At 42.0% G+C, this 13,676-nt stretch overlaps 1 protein-coding gene across 1 annotated transcript in view; it reads left to right on the forward strand.

The window, feature by feature from the left end:
• Positions 1 to 13,676, forward strand: part of col13a1 (collagen, type XIII, alpha 1) — a 102,227-nt gene that overhangs the window by 76,471 nt on the left and 12,080 nt on the right. The window contains exons 20-32 of the mRNA XM_034552319.1: positions 1,281 to 1,307; positions 8,221 to 8,307; positions 8,416 to 8,442; positions 8,538 to 8,573; positions 8,697 to 8,753; positions 8,848 to 8,871; positions 8,962 to 9,006; positions 10,010 to 10,054; positions 10,463 to 10,597; positions 11,960 to 12,001; positions 12,124 to 12,174; positions 12,932 to 12,958; positions 13,094 to 13,180. Of these exons, the coding sequence (XP_034408210.1) occupies positions 1,281 to 1,307; positions 8,221 to 8,307; positions 8,416 to 8,442; positions 8,538 to 8,573; positions 8,697 to 8,753; positions 8,848 to 8,871; positions 8,962 to 9,006; positions 10,010 to 10,054; positions 10,463 to 10,597; positions 11,960 to 12,001; positions 12,124 to 12,174; positions 12,932 to 12,958; positions 13,094 to 13,180 (690 nt within the window). The remainder of the gene's footprint in view (positions 1 to 1,280; positions 1,308 to 8,220; positions 8,308 to 8,415; positions 8,443 to 8,537; positions 8,574 to 8,696; positions 8,754 to 8,847; positions 8,872 to 8,961; positions 9,007 to 10,009; positions 10,055 to 10,462; positions 10,598 to 11,959; positions 12,002 to 12,123; positions 12,175 to 12,931; positions 12,959 to 13,093; positions 13,181 to 13,676) is intronic.

Below are 13,676 nucleotides of genomic sequence, written 5' to 3' on the forward strand. Positions count from 1 at the left end.
GATTGCATCTTTCCTCCTGGACAGGAGCTACGTGATAGTGGGCGTTACTGGCTTTCTTGTCCAGAGGGAGACGGCTATAGACGAGCCACATTTTGTTTAGTTTCACACATCCACAACACTAAATCACAGCGACGGCTCCAAATGAAATAAGACTGAACAAACACAACCCGCTGAGCACAAATCAAAAGACAAATGGGGCTCTGGAGAAACTGCAGTGAGGAAGATCAGGTGTTTTAAAAATGTTTTGTGTCATCTGTGAGCTTTTGGAAGCTGGATTGTCCAGAGTGGCTGATGGATGATTGAAGAGACTGAGCACGTTTGGTACTCACACTCCTGCTAGCTTGCTGTTAGCTAGCTGGTTCCACAGCTGTGAACCCAAACAGTGAGCTAAAAGAGACTGAAAAGAACTGTGGTCCCATTTATGACCTCAGCATGTTGTACGTTACTCCTGGTAGTCATATAGCATTCCCTATGCAAGCGTGTGTCCCTGTTATCCTGCACTTGTTATCTTCCAGCTGTATACTGTCACACGTCTGTGAGGAACTCTGTGACCACACATGGGTGACGGTGGAGTTGGTGATGATTCTCTGCTGCAGTCAAGACACAAAAGCACCTTTTGATTTAAACCCTGCAGGACTTTTGCTGTTAGGCTAAAGAACACCTTTAGAAACAGTGTTGAGTTTTAAGAAGTACATTATAAAATGTAAAGATGGATTCAATAAGTCATGTTGTATGTTATATCTAATTCTAGACTTTTCCCCTTCCACTTAACTTTTTGAGTCAAATATTAAAGTGAAACATGCCAGTCGTCTGGGTATCATCCAGCAGTTTGGCTGCTACTGTCCCAACAAAGTATATCCATCACATGACTCTGTACATTCTGTAGATTCTGCCTGAAGAACTGTGTTGCTGTGAGCATCTGTGCAGATTATTGCCATATAAAGTTCAACCGTTCTTCCGTCTCGCTTCGTTTTCCCATGAACTCGGCCTAGAACCCTGATTCTGTTTTCTGCCACGAGCTTTATGAGCACATCAGGACCGAGTAGAGGGTCACTAAGAGGACAGAGGAGAGGCCTACGCATGCACAATTATCTGTTTCAGAGGGTGCACAACAAATCACAAATGCAAATGCTCCTTCAGCTTGCACATCCATTGTGTGGGGTTTTGGACACAGTGCTCACTGCTCCCTATAATGCTCTGAAGGAGCTCCTGCTCCATCTAGTGGATTGATTGTTGTCAGTTGTTACATTGAACATGTTTGCCTCTGCTTTGCTTCACAGGGAGTAAAGGGAGACCAAGCAATTAAGGTAAGATATTTTAACTTAAACTTGTTCTTAAGTGTCTCAACATATTAGGAATAGCTGTCAATAAAGGCTACAGCCCACTTGCTAAGTTCTGTTCATAGCCAAGACTTGTGAAATGCTGACGTCCCGAGTCCAATCCCCCAAAAACAACCGGTGCTTGTACCCACAATGGAATCTTCTCTAAAGATCAACTTACAGTTTTTTAATTACTGGAGTCTTCAAATGCATCTGATGGGAGTTTTGCTCCAGAGATAGATCTCCAAGACGTCAACTTTCTAAAGCAAAGGAAAGCTTTATTTAAAAATGTTCCAGATTGTCCAATCCAATATGTCACAAGCTAGTTCATGACCTTGATTTGGAATTGTTTTGTCAAACTTTGGGGGCATATAATAAGTAATAATGTGTATCAATTGACTATTGAAAGTAAACTGCGCTTTCCAGGATGATGAAAACGAGTCAGCAGTAGTGTGGCTCAGTTGTGTTTTACACTGACATGGATGTAATAAAGGAGCCACCTTTGTCAACTCTTTGTAAACAATAGAAGATCCTAACGCCCTTTGTCCACAGAATCTTCTTGCTAACTTAATCCTGATCTAAGTTTAGGAGTTTATTTTAATAGTTTATTGGAAAAACGCACTTCATTCAGCGGAGAAAAAGGTTAACACAATCCTGAGGTCAGGATTAAGGTTACATTAAGCCTTACCCTACGACATGCACATGTTTTTGGATGGACAGTTTTTTCCTATATGACAAGCCTCTAATAATAATAATACATTTAATTTATATAGCGCTTTTCTAGATACTCAAAGACACTTTACATTATACACCGTAGACACAGCTACGGGGAGCAATGCAGGGTTAAGTGTCTTGCTCAAGGACACATCGACTAGGGCGGGGATTGAACTGCCAACCCCCTGATTGAAAGACGGGCATGTTAACCACTGACCCATAGTCGCCCATGTTTTCTAACTGAAAACATGGTAATAGATTCATGATCTGGATCTAGAATAAACTTCTAGTATCCATGTCACTTAAAGTAGGTTAACATTGAGTTGCATTACTCATCTGGAGGAGAAATCACCCCTCCGCTGCGTACTGTTCAGTTTCTTTACAAGGCAAGTTGCCTCTTCTGTCCAGGGACCAACATGTCTGAAGATGTAGATCTCCTCCTGTCAGTCCATGTCAAGAAGGAATACTCCTTTCTTCCCCCGAGCCTCTGCTTGTCTTTTGATTTTCTCCTGGTTGAAAGGGCGTGTCTGATCTCTGAGCTGATGTTTCCATCCACTCTGTAGGGAGATGAAGGAAAGAGGGGTTTCCCAGGAGAGAGGGGAGAGAAGGTAGCGTGAAAGCCAAGCATGGTGTTTGTGTGTGGCGTGTCGAGATCTATTTCTGTATGGCGAGATCACAGACGTGGCTGCTGCAGTCGGATCAAATCTTGTTGGAAATGTATCTCCAAGTGGAAAGGCACTTCCAAAGAATCCTGAAATCCGTCATGAATTTAAATCCATTTGAGAGGACATGGAGTTGTACTGCAACGGCATACTTAATATCGTGGCTCTAACACACTGGGCCTTAAGTTTTTCTGTGTTCAGCTGCGCTATCTGAGAAGAATGGCAAGAATGAATACAGTGCACGTAAACAGAGGAGCTTTCTTTTTTTACCTTTTGGTTCTATTTTAAATTGGTAGGGTCCTATTTAATAGAGACGTTTCAGTGACCATGAGACACAAACCAATGGGTGACGTCGCGTTGACTACGTCCACTTCTTATAAACACTCTGGGCACTCCATCGCTCAGAACCCCACCAGACGTCACCCATTCGACTACGGTTATGAAGCAACCTGTCAGGGTAGCCCTGCTCCAAAGTATAATCCTCTTTATGGTCTGTTTGACTCTAAATGACCATCATTTACAAAACGAACATTGTGCTCTATTAAAGAAGACTTGAACCTAGAGATTGAGACCATAAACTCATGTTTACAATGTTTACTGAGGGAATAAACTGTAGGGTCCTTTTCACACAGATTTCTATACTATCTGATGTACTTTTACAACCAGAGAAGTCGCCGCCTGATTAGAAAGGATGCAGGTTTAAGGCACTTCCGCATCGGCTTCACTTTCAGACCCGGAGGTTGACGCCTGGGAGTGCCTCAAGGGTATAAATGCTTCCATTGGACCCTCTCATTAATGGATATAATCTATCCGTCCACTTTCATGCAGACTACACGGAGGAGTCCCACTCCCAGCTGACCTGCAGCAGCTCTTCTTTGGCTACAGTAGCATGGCAGTAGGAGTGGCAGTCATATGTGTGTTTTCTCCATTAAGCCTAACAAATGGAAGAATGGGGGGAAGAAGTAAAAAGCAGAACACTTCAAAGGAAGTGCATATTCGTTGTTATCCATTGGAAGCAGGGATCCGGAAAGACTTTTATTGTAAAATAATAAAGTGAAATTGCTTTTGCAGGTCGATCCTTCAATGTTAGGGTATGATCACATAAGGAGTTGAGGCTTCCATCTACCAGGGGAAGTCTGTTCTATATATAATCTCAGAGAGCTGGCTGCTGATGCCTCGTAGCAGAGTTAAATAAAATGGGCCAGGTGGAGGTTTTGTGGTATACACAAGAGCACTGAATATCTGCATGGCGCTGACCACAAATAATGACTTCGGTAGACTGAACCTCTTCAGTTCCAAAGCTCCCAGCAGCCAACAGGCCAATGTCTAGCCATAAAGGAAGCAGACTCAACGACCACCCCAAGACCTCTTCCCATCTGTCACTCTGGTGAATTACTCTACTACTTTGCTCTCGACTGATCTAATAAGCTCCATCTTTGAGAGCGGCTTTGATTTTACTTCACCTCTGGGAACAGCAACATACGACAGAGACCGTGGAATTCATAACAAAGGAGAGTGCGTGCCAACAGCCACACTTCTTTGACCAAATGAAAAGGTTTCTATCTTTTTCCTTTCACTGTAAATGAAAATGAATGAGCTACCCAGCTGGAGGAAATATTATGAGCAGAGGGGAAGACAGCAGTTAAGTTCTCCAATCACCCACTGTGCCCTATAACTCGTCACAGTGGCCATAACTCTGTATGCAGCGTTTCTTGTTATGTCTCTATCACTTAATTTAACCGTTCTTTTTGAGAAATCTGAATCTAACCAGAAGTGATCAGATTGGGTGAGGTACCAAATATCCATGGTCCCCAGAGGAAGATTCTTTGAACCATTTCTCTTTGGTACACCCCATGCAAGTTATACTACTAGCACTCGTAAAAGCCTATTAATTTGATGAGTTTGTGGGCAAATTTCCAAAAATATTTACTCCCAACACTTGCCCAGCTTTGTCAGACCTGAGGGTAGAGGATCGTAGTGGACTAAGCAGGAATGCAATGTCACATTCCATTGACAAAGAGGAAACAGGACCTGGATGCCGTCACTAAGGAAGAGCAGAATGAACAACGGCACTATAGTGAACGGTCAATGGACTCTTACGGATGGCAGCAAAAGACACAAACAAAATCCAAAGAGGCAAAGTCAGGAAGTCAGGTCACGAACTGGTAACATAACTTAACCCAAGTAGCAGATCATTTGCAGGTCACCATGTGAAGGGTAGGGGTCCGGGCTAATATACAAGCAAGAACTAGTACAGGAGTGGCTATTTATCGACATATTGTACATAACTGCATATTTCTGCCTCCAATTGTGGCTTGTTTGAACAGCAATCTAGCACAGTGTACAATAACAGTGAATACACATGTATTCAATATGTATTAGACACTGTTGGTAGTAATAAATAGCGGTACTCAGTTGAGAGACAAGGAAAAATTGACACATATGTTCTTGTTTACTTCAAGAAAATCTGATCAAAACACTTTTGATTGGCCTTCACCATTAGGCAAAGGTTCTTCCTAGCTGTAGAATTGTTTTTTTTGACAATCAATATTTTCAGAGAAATACCTCATTTCTATCATATTTGTCAGTGACACTGGCTAACTGATGGACAACTTGTAGGTGGTCTTAATGTTAAAGAAGCTTTGTATCCCAACACTGACACATGAGGACTAAACCTAATCCTGCCCATCTGTTGCCAAGCATACCAGTTCACTGTTTAGTGTACACATGGAACTTGTCCTTGTAAGTCATTACCAAATCTCTGGCAATGAGTAGCTGCGTCTACAGTATGTCCTTCCTCTGAAACCCAGTGTGACAGGACGACTTGGCTTCAGTACAAACAGAATGAAAACAAGCACTCCTGCAGCATCATTGGAAGATGATTACACTTCCTGTAAGTGTGAGGTTGAGTGATTGGTTCAAACTCACCACTCTGTACTTTTCCTCTGAAGTGGAAAGCCTGTGGCTGCATGCCCTCAGAAAAGAGATTAGCATATTGATAAATCAAGACATGGCATGCTAGTGTGACAGGATCCATCTGGGCCTCCACCTTGCTCTATGTCACGGAAAGAGAGATGTTAAAATAGAATGAAGGACATACTTTCCAGGACCAGAGGAATGCCACAAGCTGATTGGAGCAGTCGTGGCTCAAAGAGAAATGCTGTTTCCTGTTTGGGGCAGTTGGTTGTTTGGGAACGTCTCATATGAACTCCTCTGAGCATTTAGTGCCTTCACCACTCAGGTCCTTCTGAGGGTAGCGGGACTAATGGAGATCCAGCAAAGCTTTTATCTGGCCACAAACTCTCACCAACAGACTCTGTCCTGATGCGGTCCCTTTAATCTCCATCCTAATCATAAACTACATCATCAATACGTGTGATTAGAACTGTAAAGGGCCTCAATACCCAGATACAGTGATGACAATATCCGAGAATGAATGCTTGTCGTATTGTCGTGCTGAAAGAAAAGGCAAGAAGTAGCAGTGTTACCGTTTGCTATAGTGGCACCAGTAGGCCTAGTAGCTTAGCACTAGCAGTATTATGAGTAGTTGTACCAATAGAAGTATGCTGTATACTTACTGATAAATACATGTACTTCCTAATCTTGTTTATTGGTTATTAATGGGAATGTACTTGATAGTATATACTGGTTTACTTTGCATTTTGTAAGTATCAATGGATGCACTTTCATAACATAAACTGCCATTTTCTGCACAGCGATCAGAAAGGTTAAAGCTGTATGATAATGTGCATATTCCAGCATATATTTCTTTAAATAAATCACAGGCAGAAGCTCTCACCTTCTTTTGACATCTCGTCTTCTTCATATGACCAAACTAACTGCTATAGTGATTGAAATGGAAGCACCACAACCGTAAATATGTTACTTGAACATTTGACCCATGTGTGGTCTTACTGTGCCAAGTCATTTGACATTCCTAATTAGACAAAGATGAACGTTAGTCAATGCGATTTCATGGAAGCGAGCTAATTATTCTCTATCTTGTCCTTCTTGTGTAAGTGTTTTACTGCTAATGTGATAAAGCTGCTTCAAATGGTTCCTGCTTCACCTGTCTCCACTTTGCATATGCTGTAGCTATCCAGAGCAAACCACAGCCCTCTGAGAAAACACTTGCAATCCCAACTTGTCTACGACTATGAGCCATTTAATTCAAGCCTCATCAGACACTCAGTTGACAGCCTACTGGTTCCACTGGGGCAAACAGGAACTCCCTCGACCATCCAGCTGTGTCTGTGCTTGTGTTCCTCGTCTTTAAACCTTCTACTCATTCATGTGAGCGAGAACACAGACAAACGTTAAGGCTCTAGTGTGTTTCCTCTCTCCGGCTACTTTTACATGGGCAGATAATGGCTCCCACTCCTCCTGCATAGGGAAACACACCCAGACTGAGAGGAGCACGGTTTGTCGTCAGGTTGCAATGTTGTGTGTTGCAGTTGTATTCTGCAGTGAATTATTACTCCCAAACTGTCAGAGACACAAAAACTACTCAGAGATGCTGTTGGCCGTCTTTTTATTTCTCTCTGGAGTCAATTTGCATCTCATTATGGTTGGTTTGTATGTCTTTGTAGAGATTTACACAGGCTGAGGTTCAAGACCCCTTAAGCCCTTGGGTCCCTTCTCTTGAGCCCATTCAGTACTCGATCTATGTTTCGCATGCATATTTGCTTTCTTGCTGTGTCTGCATGTCTTTTTTAATATCCTGAAAAAACCCTGTATATCAACTGTTTTCCTTTTCTTCCTTTTCCACCATCTTTGACCCTTATGCCATCTTGGCCGTGGTAGGGAGGGCCGGGTTTCCCAGGCGCTTCTGGGTTCAAGGTAAAGTCGTTAATGAGCAGTATGCGTGGCAGTTATTACATACCCAATCGGATAAGCGCGCCATAACTGTCTCTCTTCCACTGCAAAGGGCCAGGCTGGCCTCCCCGGTACCCCTGGCATCCCAGGCAAGAGGGGCTACAGGGTAGGCCTGGAATGGAATGAGCAGTGTTACTGCCTGGTTGTCCTTCTGTCAGTCACCCTCATCCCGTGTCCTCAGACATTCGTGTTTTGTGTTTGTGAAGCTCCAGATACCACTGAATGTGCTTGGTTTCACCTGATTGTGCTGTCAGCTGAGCTGGCCTTGCCGTGTGTTGGAGTGCGTTGGTCTCTTTGGCGTAATTAGCTTCAGAATGGGGAAAGCTAACTTTTTATTGTTGCACTGTACAAACCATATCATACCATTTGTCAGTCCTTTCAAAGAACACTCATACACGCCTTCTTTGATTCAGTCTGAATCAAAGAAGAATGGACTTTTTGTGATTTGTGGGAATGTACAGAAATGCTCAAATAATCTCAATTTATAAGCATTTACTCGCATACTAACTTCCTTTTTTTTCAAGTTCTTCAAGATTGGTTGAACCTACTTTTAGTGTCCCAGCATTATATTAGACATCAACAATCTATTGATCCATTAATCTATTGCTCATTGTTCCTGTCTGGTTAATAGTGTTCTCTATGTATGGCAGGGTGAGAAGGGAGAACCGAGCATTGCAGCCCAGCGAATTAAAGGAGAACCAGGTTCACCAGGAGTGCCAGGCCTCATGGGATTCAAGGTAATAGTTGTATGAGAGGAACAATACCTGCATGTATAAAGCAAATCAATCGTTAACACTTCAACAAACACCAGTGCCTATTGAAGTGACTGTATATGTATCTTACAGGGTGACACAGGTGATACGGGAGACAAGGTGAGATGAAACAACATTATGGAAAGACTAAATAATAACACAAGTTGATCGTGTTTATGGAGACTCTAAGTGTTATACCTTCATCTAACCTCTAGGGGGAAGCAGGCAATGAAGGCCCAGCTGGACCAAGAGTAAGTGGGGACTTGCAGACTCACGAATACTTGTTGCAAATATTGACAAAGAAAACACAACATGTCCAATTTATAATCATAATGTTGATGTCGTTAACACATTTTCTTTTTTTCACTGTATAGGGTCCTCCGGGCCCGACTGGGGAGCCAGGCAAGGCTGAAATCCACAACAATGACAATGTATGTAACTAATATTTAGTGGTCATGTTCCTTCCATGTATTAACAGTAAAGAGTAAAATAAAGAATAGTGTAACATTTAACATTCCTCCACAGGATATTCGCAACATACCGCTGATGGTGAGTACTTTCTAGGTTTTACAGAAACACGTGCAAGCTCAAAACAATAGTAAAACGTATATTCAATGACATCATATCTTCTCCTCCTAGGGCCCCCCTGGATTACCTGGACCTTCAGGGCCCTCTGGTACCAAGGTAGGAGACATTTTAGAATGCCAACTGACACCTTGTGTTGTGATACTATTTCATTACACACTGCACGTAAAAGATGAGCCACAATTCCTACATTCAGAAATTAAATATATTGTTTTGGGGTGTTTGTGGGTTAATGTGTTTGTCCCATAGCCAGAGTCAGGGGACCCGGGGGCACATTTTGGCCACTGGGCCCAATGACTGGGTGTCATTTATTATTATTATTTGTATGCAAATGTATTTAGCATAATAATTATATGAGTATAAAACTGAAATGATACAGGTGTTAAAACTAGGTCTGGACCCAGAGGTGTTGCATTAGCAGCATATTAGCAGAGCTTCAGTGCAACCTCAGTATTAATATGTAGGTCACTCATATATGGTTACGCCAGCGTGTCCTCACAAAACGGTTTGTTTGTCAAAATAAGAACATCTGAAATACTCGGTAAAGTACAGGCAAATGACTTCGCTAGATTTAGGAAAAGATTGTTGTTTGGTTAAAATAACCAAGAAAGTGGCATTACTCGAGTTACATGATGAGTCAACGTTGACTTTTGGGTTTGGATAGATGACAGAATCACCCTCGCTCATGATTATGTGTATTATATGAAAAGATGCTCTAAAAAAGAACTCAATTAAATGAAGGAAAAACAAATGATTCAGACATGATCATTGCTGAGTAATGTTGTCCAATGTTTAGATTCTATTTAATCATGTGGCAACACTATACAATATATATGCTACCTAGTTGAGGCACAACATCAGTAAAGACTGAAGAGCACGTCTGAAAGCCCAGTGAGCAGTCATGCCTTTCAAACTAAAAGCATCAGGAAGTAAGCGGCCCCGCCATAATAGTGTAACTAGCTTACTCCACCTTAATGCACAAGGCTCCAGAAACCAATGCAGGGTCCTCTGAACGTCGCTCAACGTTTACAGCAACGCAGTCAAATACATGGAAAGACAAACTCTTGGTGGACTACGTTGTAATCCTTCGGTGTGTCCTCAGGGTGAAGTTGGTCTACCAGGTGCTCCAGGACTGGACGGAGAGAAGGTAATACGCTAGCAGTACTCCACATTTCTAGCCAGGCAGTTGAATTCCCTTTTCATAGATCTACATGATGATGGTACTCAATTGATTGCAGTGATGAATGATGATTAAAGCTCCCATTTTAGATTTCTCTGTTTTCCTGAATATTTAATGTCAAGGTATCCAACGAGATCATTTGACTTTTTTGCTGCTGTTTTCGTTCCTCCTGATGCAACTTAAACAACAAATGGAATCCACTAATGTTTAGTTTCCGTTTAGTTTGTTTTTTGTGTTACAAACGGGCTACAGATGTATTTTCTTGTGCATTCCTGTGTTGCATAATGACAATAAATGACCCTTGACTCCTTGCATCTTAACGTAGCTTCTATCAGGTAACATTAACTGAGGTGACCTTGACCTCTTGTGTTTTAGGGACCCAGGGGGAAGCCTGGAGACCACGGCCCTCCAGGCCCAGCCGGTCCTGGAGGTCCCAGAGGGGAGGGTGGTATCATGGGCTTCTCGGGACCCAAAGGGGACAAGGGAGACATGGGTCCATCTGGATCACCTGTGAGTGACTGTGTTAACTACACACCACACCATCCCACATGACATCACTGCCTGGGGTTCCCTGGCCAAAGCCCCAGACCCACATCTGTCATTATCCAGAGGGAAGGCCTTGGTTCCTCCAGCTGCCCTCTCATTACCTAATTAGAGACTCACTAGCTTGGAAGGGACCCCAGGAATGACCCTGTGTGTGGCTTTTAATTCACTGTGGCTTGGATCCCGAATGTGCCCCCATATAAAAGGCTATTTGTGTTACTTTGAGAGCCATTGGAGAACATTTTGAGGGAATGTGTGAATGAGGCTGATGAAGGATGGAAAGTGATGGAAGAACTAACCAACTGCTTTACTTAAGTAGCAACGCAACACAATAGAAATGCTCCATTGCAAGAAAAAGTTCCACAAAAAATACAAAAGTTAATAAAATAAAACACATTACATTTAATACAGTTGAATGTAACCAAGCTAATGTAAAGTAGGTCCATGGCATGATGGGACCACATTATTTCTTTTGAAAACAGATCAGTATGAAAAACCAATCACCAATTGACGCATTGCCTTATTAATGTGATGGCTGAAGATGAGGAGATAATTAGTGCTGAACCAATGTAATCTAAGAGAACCATAAAGTTAACTGAGAGAACATTGGAGGAGAAGCTGCACAAGCTCGTTGGAACCAGGAGAGGAGCGTTAGCTCGGATAACTGTAAGAAGAAAATCAATTGAAAGTGTAATGAGTGATGCTGGTAAAGTAATGCATAAGGATTTCAACACTCTTGGTGCAACGCGCTGCAGCTTTACAGAAGAAGCAGGAGCTTGAATTGGAGGTAACTGCGTATTAAAGACAAGCTGGAAAGAGCTCACGTAAAAGTACTTACAGACTATGAGAGCTCAGAGGATGGCATGAACAGCTATGTGCAACCATCTCCTGTCAAAAGGAAGTCACCGTGTTCATTTCAAATACAATTGAGCCCAATTGAGAAGTGCTGTCCCGGTTGGTGTACAGTCGTGTTAACGGATACTACAACTGGATGAAAATGAAACGTTCTCATTTGTCTTTGATGCTTTGATTGTAACATGAAGATGAACTCATCATCTTCATGATGCTCTGCCATTATCGTGATGTTCCCTCTCTTGTTCTGTAGGGTTTAGATGGCCCTACGGGTGAGCATGGGGCGACGGGGGCCCCGGGCCCTATTGGATTACCTGGCTCAATGGTACGCAATGGTGCCCCCCAGGCTGCATCTTTCTGGAAGCAGTGTCGGACTTATATGTATTATTGCCCCCAAATGTGTGATAAAGTGCTGTGTTGTCTCATTTCCATGTGTCACATTGTGATGTGACCCTCTGTGTCTGTGCCACCTCACAGGGGCCCAAAGGTGACGCTGGACAAGGAGGAAGGTCAGAGATGGTAAGGGTTGGGCATTAACACGCACGGCGGATTTGTGCAATTCCTGGTAGATTAGACACAGCGTGTGTTATGAGAAACATTTTATGAATTGAAACATGCTGCTTGTGTTTGTATGTATTTAGATTTATGGACCTCCAGGGCCCCCAGGACCTTCAGGACCAGTTGGCCCAGCAGTGAGTCACATATGCCATTAAACCACTGAACCTTTACTCTAGTTCAGGCTGAAAGGCCCCACACACACTTCATTATATATATATAGATATATACTGAAGGTACATAACTTCTCCTCATGTAGCCAATAAGAAGTATCCCACCGTAACACTTGGAATCAGTCAGTGCACCATCGTTCTAAAAGGGCTCTACTATATATCACTATTGTGTTCAGTGTACTATTTTAAATTAGCTCAACAATACTTTACACCTGACACTGATTGGCAGTGTTCATTGATGTGCATAACTTCCCTTTGCAACAAACCCTGCAGCAATCAACTATTTTAGTTAATAACCTTAAAAAAACTCTAAATTCAATATTAATGTATTCAATCTTAGATGTTGATCAGGCATCATTAACAAGTAAAGTATAATATTGTAATATTTATTATTTATTTGTAATTTGTATTTGTACCTTTTAACAAAAACTCTTTTTCAACACTTCATAATAATTTTAATGTTTGACGGGGAGAAATAAAATTGAGTTTTAAATCAATTAAATAGGAGAATGAGGGAAATACAATAAAAACATGTAGTCAAATGGATATGTTGTTATTAACTGAAGCTCCATTAGTAGAGTTTGCTTAAACATGCTAAACCTGCATTTGCATATTGTATATTGGTGCGCCTCCAATAGACCAGTAGGAGGAACTGGTATATTTCAACCATTGGTATCCAGTAGACATTGTGCAGTAATCCCACTGTGTTTGCTCCATCCAGGGATCTCAAGGATTTTCAGGGCCTAAGGTGAGATATTGATACTATAAAATAATATCTAGCAGCTTCTAATGTATTAAATAGGCTTCCATTCAGATGTTGTATGCATTCATCATAGATATGCAATGCATGAAAGTGTAACAATGGGACTCCATTGTCTCTCAGGGAGAACCAGGCATCGGCATCAGAGGTGAAAAGGGAGCGTCGGGTCAGAAGGGCGACAAGGGCGACAGAGGCCATCTTGGACTCCCTGTAAGTACACGACTTCCTGTCATAAGTCTTCAAGGCCCTCTATCTTCTGTCAGACCACGTTGACTTTACTACATCCATTTTCTATATTTGAGGGATTTTCCATATAGTTTAAATTCTAGTTTGGGCATGTGTCACTGATGTTAATGCCTCGGATGTTATTTGTGATCCTGTTGAAATGTTGCATGGAGGGGCGGATTGTTTCAAAGGAAGTGATTCATTTACATAACACTCCAAATCTAAATATTTCATATTTTTCTAAATATCATATAAACACATTTGGCAACACAAGAGACACGCTACCCAATCAAACAAGAACAAAACATGGTGTAAAGTAGTCTGGTGTCAGTCACTATGACTTACATCCTTTTGAGATGTTGACGTGTTCCACAGAGACAAACAACATGGAACTGCTCATTAGATTCATTAGTTCCAGATATATGAGCTTATTAGTCTAAACATTAATGCGTGTGCACTAATCCATAAATGTTTAATTATC

This window comes from Cyclopterus lumpus, chromosome 15, assembly GCF_009769545.1.
Source record: "Cyclopterus lumpus isolate fCycLum1 chromosome 15, fCycLum1.pri, whole genome shotgun sequence".
Lineage (NCBI taxonomy): Eukaryota > Metazoa > Chordata > Actinopteri > Perciformes > Cyclopteridae > Cyclopterus > Cyclopterus lumpus.